The sequence below is a fragment of the Ruditapes philippinarum genome, unplaced genomic scaffold (assembly GCF_026571515.1).
Source record: "Ruditapes philippinarum isolate M1 unplaced genomic scaffold, ASM2657151v2 ctg110_1_1_1_1, whole genome shotgun sequence".
Classification (NCBI taxonomy): domain Eukaryota; kingdom Metazoa; phylum Mollusca; class Bivalvia; order Venerida; family Veneridae; genus Ruditapes; species Ruditapes philippinarum.
The window spans coordinates 223,762-237,168 of NW_026856488.1; the positions used below are offsets into that span (position 1 = coordinate 223,762).

The window sequence follows — 13,407 nt, forward strand, 5'->3', positions numbered from 1 at the left end:
TGCCACGCCAGACTGTACATCCGTACAATCTGGCCATGCTCTATTTAGTATCAACGCCATCTCCAGCAATATTAAAAACAGCAACAAACAACAACAACCCTTAGCCTGCTAAAAGAGATAAAAATTGTCTAAGCAAACAAACGGGCTGGTATCATTTGAGACACAGAGAATCTTAGCGTCTTTTCAGGTTCTCCGTTGTTTGCCAATCAAACATTTATTTTTTTCACAAAAATGATTAAAATACAGCAGACGACATTTTAACATTTTTAGCAGACGACAAGTTTTCCCAGCATTCAAAATAGAAACAATATAATTCTAGAAAGAAATATGATCGTTCGTGTGGGCTTAATCGTAAAAGTGTACAGCAAATATTTGCTAGTGTTCTAGTATGCTGTATATCGAAAGTAGGGACATGCTAACAAATCTTCCATCATGGTACACAGAGAGACTTCCGATCAATAGTCCTTAGACAGCATTGTATATGTTGTATAAAACCTAGAATTGATCGCCAAATATTCCACGCCTAAAAAGGCTGGGATATGTAGATGCCCTTTGAAACATCCGAACAAACTTTGCGGTAACCTAATATTGATATATTGTAGCATAGAACTTTTAAAACATGTTATCGATCTTTGAACTTTGCTGTTATCACAGTTTTCCTTAAGTATCAAGCTTTTTATGACTAAGAAAATGACTCTATTGGTATTTTTGTGAACGTTCAAAAAGTAAAAGTAAAGACGCACTAGGGAAATCAAGATTTAATTAAGTACAACGGACTTGATTTGTAAAGCATACATTCATTTGTCTAGAAAACATGGATACAAAGACCAAGTACATTCAGTGGGGCACCGCTTACCTTACACAGAATGTTATATAAAATATAGGAAATTGGAAAAAGAAAAGTTGTCACGTGGTTCAGAAACATCTCTGCCTGAAATGATACTGGCACCCCCGTCATAATTTCGACAATTTTTAAAATATAAGTTTAAAGGCTAATTAAGAAGAATGCTAAGGATATCCATTGGCCATGCACAGATACATGTATATTTGCTCAGAAACTGGTCCACATGCTTTCACTCAGTCCTTAGCCCATTACCAGATAAACACGCCTTTTAACACCTTTTCACCCCCTAATTCCCTTTTTTGTTGTCTCAAATGGTGAAAAAGTGCCTTATTTATGCCCGAACACTTGTTTTGTTTTAGAAATATTGTTTAAAAAAGTGACCACTTTTTCAGCGCAGCCGACTATCCAAAAGATACATGAGGGGGTTGCCAGAAAGGGGATGTGCCCCCTTGTGTTTCGGGGTTTGAAGGGGGCGGCAGCCCCCCTCATCCCCGAAAAAGTTTTGAACTTGCGAGAGGCTAAAATGACCCCAGGTCGATCATAAGGTAACGTGTAACCAACGCTGAAAAGCCTTTGACTCTTACTCAATCCATTGAGAAGTTGCAGCACTTTGAAATCAATTTTGATGGAAAAAATCAACGCAAAATAGGGTTTTTGGCAATTTTGAGATGTCCCCTCGTTGTCATGGTAACAGGAAATTTAAGACTGAGCATGTTGTTACAAAGGCAATGGTCCTGTCAACATTTGTGCCAAGTTTGATAAGTATTGAAGCAGTTTTTTTATAGTTTTATAGCAATTTGAACTTGTAACGGGAGAGTTTTCCATGAAAACAACCATTGTTCACAAAATGCTCATGCAGTAATGGGTTAATTATGCAACTTTCTATAAATTTATTATTATTTTACAGAATTTATTTTAATTGGATTGTGTGGGGAGCTATACGCTTATATATACACTTTGGAATTCGTTCCTTGAACCCACTAGTAAGCAATGAGTATAAAGTTTCTTATTCCACCACAGCTTGTCCCTGAAGGGGTATGAACTCACAAAACGAGTGATCTTTAGATTACTTATCCGATTCATTAACTAATCGGCCATGCCACTATTATCTGTGGACAATCGTCTTAGTAATTTAACAACATTCCATCCGAAAATCTATTGAACTATACATGCTCTTGTATATTGCCTTTAGTATTTTGTACATTATTATGTTAGATTTTGTTCACTAAATGTAGTTTTTGAAGCAGTATAGATATATACATGTATATATTTATATATATATATATATATATTCACACATATCTTCACTTACGGGGCCTATTTATAAGACGCGAGTTGAGTGGCATTATTTCATGCAGCCATTTTTATATATGTCACTATGTAGGCATATAATGACATTTCCAAACAACAGAACTAAGGGGTACTAAGTTATATATATCAACTATATATTTAATTTTACCATAGGTGAAAACATATTGACCAATAACATAAAACCCCATTAAAAATATATACATTTGTGGGACATATATCATTTACTACTAAAAACCGGCCTACGGGCACTATGTTAGAAAGGGTAGCCTACGCCCCCATACATCGTTTTAAACATGCCAGAGTTGCGAGGCCTTATGTATGCCCCACATTAAATATAAACCCCACAAGTATGGTCTCAAATAGACCGATGCCCCGTAAATGGAGGAATGTGACTATATATATATATAGAGAGAGAGAGTAGATTTAGGAAAAATAGTCAGAGAATATAGGTACAATGCCATATACAGTTCATGTAGAGTAAGAACCAATAAGTAGAACAGGATGGTTTTCTTTTGTTTTTTTGTTTTTTTTATGTCTTTTTCTATTTTCCTATTTTATAAATTTATTTATTGATTTATATATTTATTTATTATATATCTATCTATTCCACTTTTTATCAATCTACTTATTTATTTTTGCATGGTAGATATAGCAAATATGCAATTTATCATTTGGTGATTACTTTTCTCACTAATACTTCTTGTGGAGATTATTTATTTTTACTGCGAACGCAACCGGATGTCGCAAAATTTGTATACATGTACATATATTTGAATTTACCTCCTTAACTGAAGATCACGCCGTTCGAGTATATGGTGCTACTTACTATCATCGCTAACTGTGTCGTATTAGGCCTAGAAGAACATTTACCACAGAACGACAAAACACCTCTAGCTGAAAAGCTGGTAAGTATTTACACGTACTTTTTGTAAGTATATACATGTACCTTTATAAGTATATACATACACTTAACTTATCTTTTTCCTTAATTTATCTTTATCTAAAATGGTCTTGACTATCTCTCAATTCGGACAATATCTCACATCATGCATACATGGATACAAGAGATATTTAAAGGCCCAATATGCCTCAGAAATTGTTTTATTTTTATTTCTCAAATGCATTTTAGTTTTGGTTTTCTGTTATATTGTTACCAAAAATTTACTTATTTGGCCAATTACCTGAACCATCTTTTCCTTCTGTTGATTTCTGGCAATAGTACAAATATAGTATTGTAGTATTTTGTATGGAAGTCAACAAACTACTTTGTTTACATTTTGCTACTATTATGACACAGAACATCACTTTCAGTGCTACTTTTTCTACGCTATAAGCAACTTACTTGCTCTAAAACCATTATTTAAACGTTATAAAGACATGTTTGTTCTTTCTAAAAAAGAACACAAATTATTCATTTCTGGGTCATAATGTGCCTTTAGTGGGAACTTTCTAAATAAGAACTGGCTGTAAAGCGAACAGTGCAGACTATGATCACACGGTTGAAATTTTAATACGAATTTGTATTACAGCCTTTCAATCCTTTATTTGAAACAAAAAAAGGAAAAGACTCCGAAAACTGACAGCATCTATGTATACGATAGTATCGTATTTATTATAATGTTACTTATTAAGTTGTTTTATAATGACCTTGCTATTGCGCTGAAGACTGTCATATTAGCCTGAGGCCAAATGCCAATAACAAGGACATTATGAAAACACTTAATTATTGACAATTTTATTAATTAACTACACATAATCTATAAAAATTAAGTACTTAGTTAACCAAAAATAAATACTGTAGAATTCCGTTGTTGTGAGGTATTGCAAAAGAGATCCTTGCTTTATAACTGTCCCGGAAACCTACCTTGAAGCAAATCAAAATGGCGACAATTTTCAATAAAAAACAGATTCATATTGGCCAAGCTGGAGAGCCAATCAAAAGTCTCCATTCTAATAATAACCGAGTTTTCTCATAAAGACATTTTGTAAAAAGGCCATGTTTTGTGTTCATAATGTCGTTGTGAACTTCATATTAGCCCTACATTTGAAGTGAAAACAAGCCTTTTTTTTTAAACATTAATTTACAATAATATACGAGTATAAAGGGAAAAAATGTCATGATTATCCAATAGACATGATAGAGCTTGACTTTGAAAACACTCAGTATTATTAGTCCAATTATATTAAACGATAGATTCAAAATATTAATTCATATATTTGACAATCTTTTAATATATGTAACATTCTATATATACATATGTATAATACTAAATGGAGGTTAAATGCTATTTGAACAATGTAATTATGTTCAAAATTAATGCTGCAAAAAAGAGTTACTATACTAATAGGTCATTAATATACATGTAAACAAGTTCAACCAAGAAAAAACTTTTGGCTTACTAATAGTAAGTGCTTTAGTTTGTCATCATTTTAGTTTTTTTGGCTATTTCTTATACGCAAGACGAATATAAAAAATGGTATCATAAAAGGCACATTATGCCTTACAAATGAATATTTTTTATCCTTCTTATGAGTTTTATCATGTTTCAATAATGGTTTGAGAGCATGTTAGATGCTTATTACCTGAGGAAAGTAATGCTGTGAAATTATTTGTCATAAATGTAGCAAAAAGCAAAGAAATATTTTGACTACCAAACTTAATGCTAAAACACTATAACTGTTATAATCTACCGAAAAGAGGAAAACTCTGATGCCGGCAATTGACCAACAATTTTTGGAAACTATAAACAAAATATAAAAACTTTTGCGTTATTAAAAGAAAAGCATTTCTGTGGCATAATCGGCCTTTATATACATCATACACCAAACTGCTTTAATCAATTAAATTGATTGAATATATAAAATATTATATCTTACCACCAATTAAATGTATTGTCATCAGAAAAATCATATATACGAAGAAATATTTCAAATCTTTGATCACAGTGTCTTAATGTGTTTAAAATGAATCTTTGAAGAAAAAAACAATGTAAGTAATTAATACTAAAAATATATTTTTCCTTAACAAAAATATGGTTTCAACATAAGGCTGCATTCAAGAATCGGTCAAAATTGTATGATTTAGCGTGCCATAATTTTAGTCTCATGCATATTTCCGCCTACATGCAATACGAATAAATCCGATAATTGTTTTAAAGAAAATCTTATCCAAAAAACAGACATTTCCGATAAATCAAAGGTAAATTCAGTCTCAAGGAATCTAACTTAACTAGAATGAGTGGTGAGTGTCCACGTTTCTCTAGAGAATTAATACTAACTTTACATCTCTAGACGCGACCGACCAGGGACAAGGCTATTATCTCCGTCTACAATGTTTATACTTATTGAAAAATAAGTTGAACAGGAAGTAGCATTGAGAGAAAAAGAGGAAAACTGTTTTAGTAGTCTGATCCCTGATCCAAAAGCATAGTTATTACAGTATGATTTCCAAATTTCGAGCAACCCCACCGCCTGCTTGTCAATTACGCACAATACGTATTTCTTTTTCATTGCCCTTCGTCATACAATTTCAAGGACGATTCTCCTTTAACTTCTAAAATTGTATGTAAAACAGATAGCCTAGTACATGTACTTGTGTAGCAATATGTACACGTCGGTAATGCAAATATGATGTCATACGTTACGTCACGTCATGTATTATTTGAATATTCCACAAAATGTTGTCGTTTTTTTAATTTTCAGGAGAAGACAGAATTGTACTTTTTGATTATATTTTGTGTAGAGGCTTTACTAAAGATCGTAGCATTAGGTTTTATATTACATCGTGGTTCATATCTACGCAACGTTTGGAACATCATGGATTTTGTAGTTGTAGTAACAGGGTAAGTTAACCAAAATTTTACTTTGCGTTGTTTTTTGTCCGAATATAATGTTATCCGAATTAAATACATCTAGTATCCGAATTGATTATTACCCGGATACAATGGTATCCGAATTTTCAATGTTTGAATTCGATATAATTCCATATTTCTTTTGCTTAATTTGAAAAATATTTTGTAACACTGTAAAGTATCAATTCTTTAAATAAGTTATAAAAGTGTGACGAAAACAAAGCCCTGGTAATGTTCTTTTCATGATAAGTTGGCTTAAAATATTTGTATATTCAATTCAACTGTCATAAAATCTTTGATTAAATTATTGATTATAACCAATGGCAATATTTTAAACTTTACACATAAAGCTGTCTGGAATGGCTATTTCCACAATTTATAAACCAACCTGCTGTCCGCTCTTTGCGGGTTTTAAGACCTTTGAAACTAGTGACAGGCATAGAGAGTGAGTTGAAATATTCAGGGACAGAAGCTGTTAACCAATCAAAATTAAGGAGTCTAAAACGCAACGATGTTGAAATTTATTTGTACACTTACTTTAAAGTCTGATTTGTCGATTATTCCAAAGCTCCCCCATCTTGGAAACAGTCAATGAATTTCACGTGTTAAAACGTGTAGATTAATTTAGTTTGGATTGCCTGACAACAGTAAATATACATACAGAACTGCTTTTTAGACTTCTTTGATTTTAAAACTGTAGTTTTCCTGTGTATCGGGAGAAGAAACAAAACACTATAGAGTCCGTTTGAACATCTGCCTTTCAAAATGCAATTAAATATTATTTAAAAGAACATCAAAACATAAAATATGTTAATTTTTAGGCATTTGTGTCAGATCTTTTCTTAATAGGAAAAACACATCTATATTATCAATTATAAAAAGCCATTTGTAGCCCGCCCTAAGCTCTTGGAGTATGGGGAAAGCAGGCAGAAGTAAGCCATGTTTTCCGTTCTGACTGATGATTGCGAAGCTTTTATTGGCGTGTGCATAAAGAAGCAGATGATGTAGCAATGACATGTGGCGGGAAACATCCCGTCTGTCGCCGGAAGGCGATGATTTTCTCTGGATTATGTTTGCGCGTCTTGCTTCCCCCACACTTCTCCTAGGTTCGAATTGTTCGGGGTTACATATGGTTGATGCATAATGGAAAGGCAGGCTTTCAACAAATGCGAAAAAAGATATATGTGTATATGCGTTGTAATCTGAAAAAAATAGCAGAATAATGTAGGTGTAAGGTATTTGGGTTGTCATATTAACATTGTATGTCCCCAATATTTAGATTCCTAGCGGGCATATAGCAAGATGGTGAAAAACAGCTTTACAATATAAAACTTGTATACATATATAGAAGCAGGAATAATAGTACAAATGCAATGGTACATGTATTTAAATAATATGAAAATTGTAAGCAACTATTAAGAAAAATGAAATCAGTTTTCATTTTATTCGAAGTTAACGATCTTAGCTCTCGAACAACAATATTACCCGATATATAACGATACGATAACCTTTATTACAATTGTCTACCTTTTTGTCGTTTTTTTTCTTTCTTTTTTAGGACTTATGGCGCCCCTGAACTCTCTACTTACTGTGCATTTAATTGAAAAGAAATTTAGAACAAGTTTGATGTCTTGCTAATGATACAATAATGTTGAAATATTTAGAAAAAAATATTAGTTTTTTAACAAAATCCTTGTTTTTTTTAAATTTTTACTTTTTGTTTTCCTTATATTGTTTTGTGTAATTATACATGTGCACACTATAAATATGCCAAAATGTATCTAATGTGTAAGTGTAAAATATGTATACATATAGCTGATGGGTGTGTCTTATTTTGTTGCCAGGTTCATTACCATAGCAGCCACTAGTACATTAGATTTACGGACTTTGAGAGCAGTCCGTGTGTTACGTCCCCTTAAACTGGTGTCGGGTATACCAAGTAGGTTATATATTTATTGTAGATTTCAGCACGTGATTCACGTGCCGAACAAATATATTATATAAACAAAGTAATCATATATTGATTTTGTAATGTATATACAAGCTTCATGTGGTATATATTCAAAGGATTGCTTTTAACACATTTTAACATGTTAAAAAGAAATTATCAGTTTATACCAACACCAACAAGTGTTCTTTTGTTTTCTAAAGTACATAGGTACATATTAAAATGATGTCATAAGTTAAAGTAATATTTAAATATAAAAATTAAAAAAACCTTAGAATTTCTTTCCATATTATTCGTTTTTACCTATTACACAACATTCTTCTATGTCAAATAAAATTTATACCTTATTTCAACTTATTCAATTACCATTGAAATTGAATTTGTTACTATAATTAAACTTTTACCTATATTTTTGTTTTCATTTCTCATTGATCGGTTGAAGGCAAATACGGTACATATTAATATATTATTTTGTTGACCAGGTTTACAGGTGGTACTGAAGTCAATCATACGGGCTATGGCACCCCTGCTTCAAGTTTGCCTTCTAGTTTTCTTCGCTATCATCATGTTCGCCATTATAGGGTTGGAAATTTACAATGGTGCATTCCACTTTGCATGCTATAAACGAGATGCTCAGCATAGTAACGATGAAGGTAGGAAATTTTGTCAAATCTTTGTTTTGAGAGTATCCCCAATGTAGGTTCGAATCCCGCCACTGATTCAATATCTACTCCGGTAGCCGCTTATGGCTTCAATTTTGCACACAGCTACACCTTATCTCCCTCTTCATCAGTAATAGCTGAAATAATATTTTGTCTGTATGACTTCTTAACAATTAAAGCGGAAGTTGCTCTTCTCGGTAGTAGACTGTTTACTTCTAACTGCTTTATGTTTGAAATTTGAACAGTAAATATCTGAAGTTGAGACACAAACACAGTCATACAAGAGCTCGTTGAATTTATAATATTTTAAAACTCTAAACCTAAATGTGGACATTGTCCTACCTCCTTTTGGTTAAAAGTTCATATTATCATCATGTTTGTCAACGAATATATTTTATGGCGCGATAAGAACTTTAGTATTTTTCTTAAGGTCTTATCACAAAAATGTTTTCTTTAGCTTTGATTTGACTGACATTTGTATAAAATACAGAGTTACCTTATTCTCTATTTCAGATGATATATATGTAGGAGAAGAGGATAGCATTAGACCTTGTAGTTCTAAAAACATAGGTAGTGGATATAATTTAGGTGGTTTTCGATGCCAAGAAAACGTTTCAGAATGCCGCCCATATTGGCGCGGCCCGAACTATGGCATTACTAGTTTTGATAATATTGGATATGCAATGTTAACTGTTTTTCAATGTTTTACAATGGAAGGATGGACTACTATTCTGTATAATGTAAGTATAATTTGAACAGATTCAATCATACTGCAGTCTGCATTTTTAATGTATATGTTTGTCTGTTGTTTACATAGTTTCCAAGACACTTTCACTTGCTATACTGTTATAGAGACATTTGCTATTTAATGTTCAATGGTAGATGTGTGCAGGCTATAAACACTGAAAATGGTCACTTAACATCCTTTTACAGTTTTGATTACATTGTCCTGTTAAGTCGCTCAAGTGTGTCATTTAAGAATGGTAGAATAACTTGCTATATGTTTATGTATGTAACTTGATACTGAATTGCCTTGATTGGAATAATCTATTGTCAGATACCCTGTCTTTAATGAGAAATTCATATTCTTTTATAAAAAGCAAAGTATACATAGATACTTTTAAAACAGTACAAATTCCTCCTCTGTAATTGGTATTTCATTTTGTTAATGCTTTAAAGGCAATTGCCTGTAACTGTTTTATTACGTATCATGCCGAGTTCGCACGGTGTCGTGCAGTGCATATCAAATTTTAGTGACGCATAGCACCATAAATTCTCATATGTGTGCATGCTACTTTACGTTTTCATTATTTTAATGACAGTACGTCAAATAGCACAGTTTTATTGAACAATAAAGCTATTTCTAGGAATTGAAAGCAATTGTGCATATGGATTGAACATATTTGTTTAAGCTCGATCGCGAAACAAAGTCTTGCAACATATATATTAATAACTTTTTAGTCCGCTTCTTGAAACCAATACCTACTGGTGTCATATGAAGAAACATGGTCGTGACCCGATTAGGGTTCGAACCCATGATCCCTGGGTTGAGAGGCAGAAACATTAACCACTAGGCCATCGCTGTCCTTAACTGCATTTATAAATTTGATTGATTTTCTTCTTATGTATCACTGAATAATTATATGCAACACTTCTTGTGTATTTACATGTTATCATTCTTAAACGAATACATGAAAGATATGTTACTTTAATGATTTAATTGTTGTTTATTTACAGACAAATGATGCGTGTGGAAAGTATTTCAACTGGATTTATTTCTATCCTCTTATAATTCTTGGGTCATTCTTTATGCTCAATTTAGTGCTTGGAGTTCTCAGTGGGTAAGTTGTTCAGCGTATGAATGTAAAGAAAAAAAAATAGTTCAAGTAAAAAACAATTTGTGCAAGTTGCGAGTCACTACGTCAGAATTTGACTCACCTCAATTTTTTTTTAAATATTTACTGTAGAAAAACGCCCTTGACGTACACAATAATACAAAAAAAAGAAAAATTTTAACATTAATTGAATAAAATTTATTAAAAGATATATAGATATAAGGCGAACCATCAGTAAAGTAGCACCTATTGCCATATGTAAAGGGCGAATCGTAAATGGACGATTCATGATTCACGCGATATTGCCATAGAAACGAATAAAACAAACCTATTGATTTTAGTTTCGAAAAATAGATTAACATATCTCATAATGATTGTTTTTAACGTGTTTATGTATTGAGCTAGTAGATCGATAATAATAGCTCATGTACAAGTCCTGAATCATTAATTTATATAGAACCATAAATATTCTATTTTATAATGTCATTTATGACGTCACATTTGATTGCACCATTCTGTGTAGCGATCAAAAGTTTCAGAAAAAAATAAGTGCAAACCACGGATTTATATTACATAAATCCGTGGTGCAAACCTATATTTAGAAGCCACAGTTTTCGGATGACTTGAATAAATCCTCAAGGATCAAATCTTATATTTTAATGTATGAATATATATACCTTACAGGTGTCACTTTGATCAGATGTATTATGCAAAATATGAAATTAATTACCGTTTTTATCACGAACCCCATATTTATATAATAAGAAACATCTACGTATTTCGTGGATGTTCACGTTAAATCACATATTTCGTGAACATGAGAACATTTTTCTCAAATAGAATAATAAAAATTGAATAAAGATGTGGGGACATGCTGCTTAAAAGGAAACATTTAGAAGGATATTCGACCGTTGGCATTAATTATATCTTATTTAAATCTTTTGATTTGTTAATTGTAATTAAATGACATAAAATCAATGCTCTTGAAAGTAAAAATGTAATGATACATTTAATACTTCATAAAACCTTTTACCAGTAATATGTTTCTTAATATTCTAAATTTCCATCAGATTATTCTTTATTCCCATTGAATAATGTTTAATTTCCATTGAATAATACTTAATTCTCATTTATTTATTATAAATTTCCTTTGAATAATTCTTAATTTCCATTGAATACTTACTTTCCATTGAATAATTCTTAATTCCCATTGAATAATTCTTAATTCATTTGAATATTTTTATTCCCATTAAATAATTCTTAAATCCCATTGAATAATTCTAAATTTCCATTGAATATTTTTAAATTCCCATTGGATATTGTTTCATTTTAAACTGCATTACGTGTTGACAATAAGTGGAATTTATTTATTTTTTTCCATTCATAGAGATATTGATGTAAATGTACGTCCTATATTTGGTATATTTTGAAATAAAAGTTATTCATAATAATTACTCGCACATTTTCGCTTCAATTAAAACATTTATATATTAAACTCTACAAATATACTGTGATATATGACAAACGTTTATAATAAAATAATTTCTGTCTTCAGTGAATTTGCCAAAGAAAGAGAAAGAGTAGAAAATCGTAGAGCATTTTTCAAATTACGCCGAAGGCAGCAACTTGACAGAGAGCTAAATGGTTATCTGGAGTGGATTTGTAAAGCAGGTACGATTTGTAGAGGACAGAGGTTGTAATTTGAGGTCAGGGGTAATTATTTGAGGTCAGGGGTAATAATTTGAGGTCGGAGATTATCAGTATGAGATAGGCGGTAATAATTTGAGGTTAGAGGTTACACTTTGAGGCCAGGGGTAATAATTTGAGGTTAGAAGTTGAAATTTGAGGTCAGGGGTAATGATTTGAGGTTAGAGGTTGTAATTTGAGGTCAGGAGTAACAATTTAAGGCTAGAGGTTATAATTTGAGGTCAGGAGTAACAATTTTAGGTTAGAGGTTATAATCTGAGGTTAGGGGTGATATTTTGAGGCTAGGGGTAATAATTTGAGGTCAGGAATGATAATTTGAGGTTAGAAGTTATAATTTGAGGTTAGGGATGATAATTTGAGGTAAGACGTTATAATTTGAGGTCAGGGATGATAATTTGAGGTTAGGGATAATAATTTGAGGTTAGACGTGATGATCTGAGGTTAGGGATAATAATTTCAGGTAAGAGGTTATAATTTGAGGTCAGGGATGATAATTTGAGGTTAGGGATAATAATTTGAGGTAAGAGGTTATAATTTGAGGTTAGGGGTGATAATTTGAGGTCAGGGATGATAATTTGAGGTAAGAGGTTATAATTTGAGGTTAGAGGTTATAATTTGAGGTAAGGGATAATAATTTGAGGTTAGACGTGATGATCTGAGGTTAGACGTTATAACTTTACAAACATTTCATGTCTTAAATAACGTTGGCTTAAGCAAGGCAAGATCTAGAAAATAAAACAGTAATAAAATGTTAGATATAAAAAACTAAAAAAACTGTTTTCAGCGTTCTCATTTTATGTAAAGCACTAAATAAGTCAATGATGTGTCCTATGCGATTATGGTTACAATTTTATGCAAAATGGCTGAACGGCTATCCAATTGCCAATCTGATTAAAATCAGCTCCTAAATAACGCTATGCATTAAGAAATAAGTAGATCTGAACTTTAGTCAGTTAGATCCAATTACTACACTGGTATGATATTTAGTCTCTTGCTGACCTGGTTTATAAAAAAAAAGAAAACCTGGATGTGTTTGTGGTACTGTTTGCGAGCAATTGAATTAACATTACATTTTAAAAGCGGGACTAAGTTTTTCACAGCTTAAAACTGGAAAGATCCGAACCCAAACTGAACCTATTTTTTACATAAATACCTAACTTATAGAAATAAGGCTGATTCAAGGGAGACAATCAACAACCTCCGAGATAACGCGTAGAACATTATTGAACTATTGCAGCATGTCAGAACT

The 13,407-nt window shown here is 31.9% G+C and overlaps 1 protein-coding gene across 23 annotated transcripts in view; it reads left to right on the forward strand.

The window, feature by feature from the left end:
• LOC132746718 (voltage-dependent calcium channel type A subunit alpha-1-like) overlaps positions 1 to 13,407 on the forward strand; it is a 289,277-nt gene that overhangs the window by 211,746 nt on the left and 64,124 nt on the right. For all 23 annotated transcript variants that reach the window (XR_009628030.1, XM_060735947.1, XM_060735948.1 and 20 more), the window contains 7 exons: positions 2,955 to 3,060; positions 5,858 to 5,997; positions 7,851 to 7,945; positions 8,437 to 8,607; positions 9,130 to 9,356; positions 10,354 to 10,457; positions 12,007 to 12,122. Coding sequence is in view for 22 of the 23 variants with exons in the window: in XM_060735947.1 (XP_060591930.1) it covers positions 2,955 to 3,060; positions 5,858 to 5,997; positions 7,851 to 7,945; positions 8,437 to 8,607; positions 9,130 to 9,356; positions 10,354 to 10,457; positions 12,007 to 12,122 (959 nt within the window). In the remaining variant the exon portion in view is untranslated. The remainder of the gene's footprint in view (positions 1 to 2,954; positions 3,061 to 5,857; positions 5,998 to 7,850; positions 7,946 to 8,436; positions 8,608 to 9,129; positions 9,357 to 10,353; positions 10,458 to 12,006; positions 12,123 to 13,407) is intronic.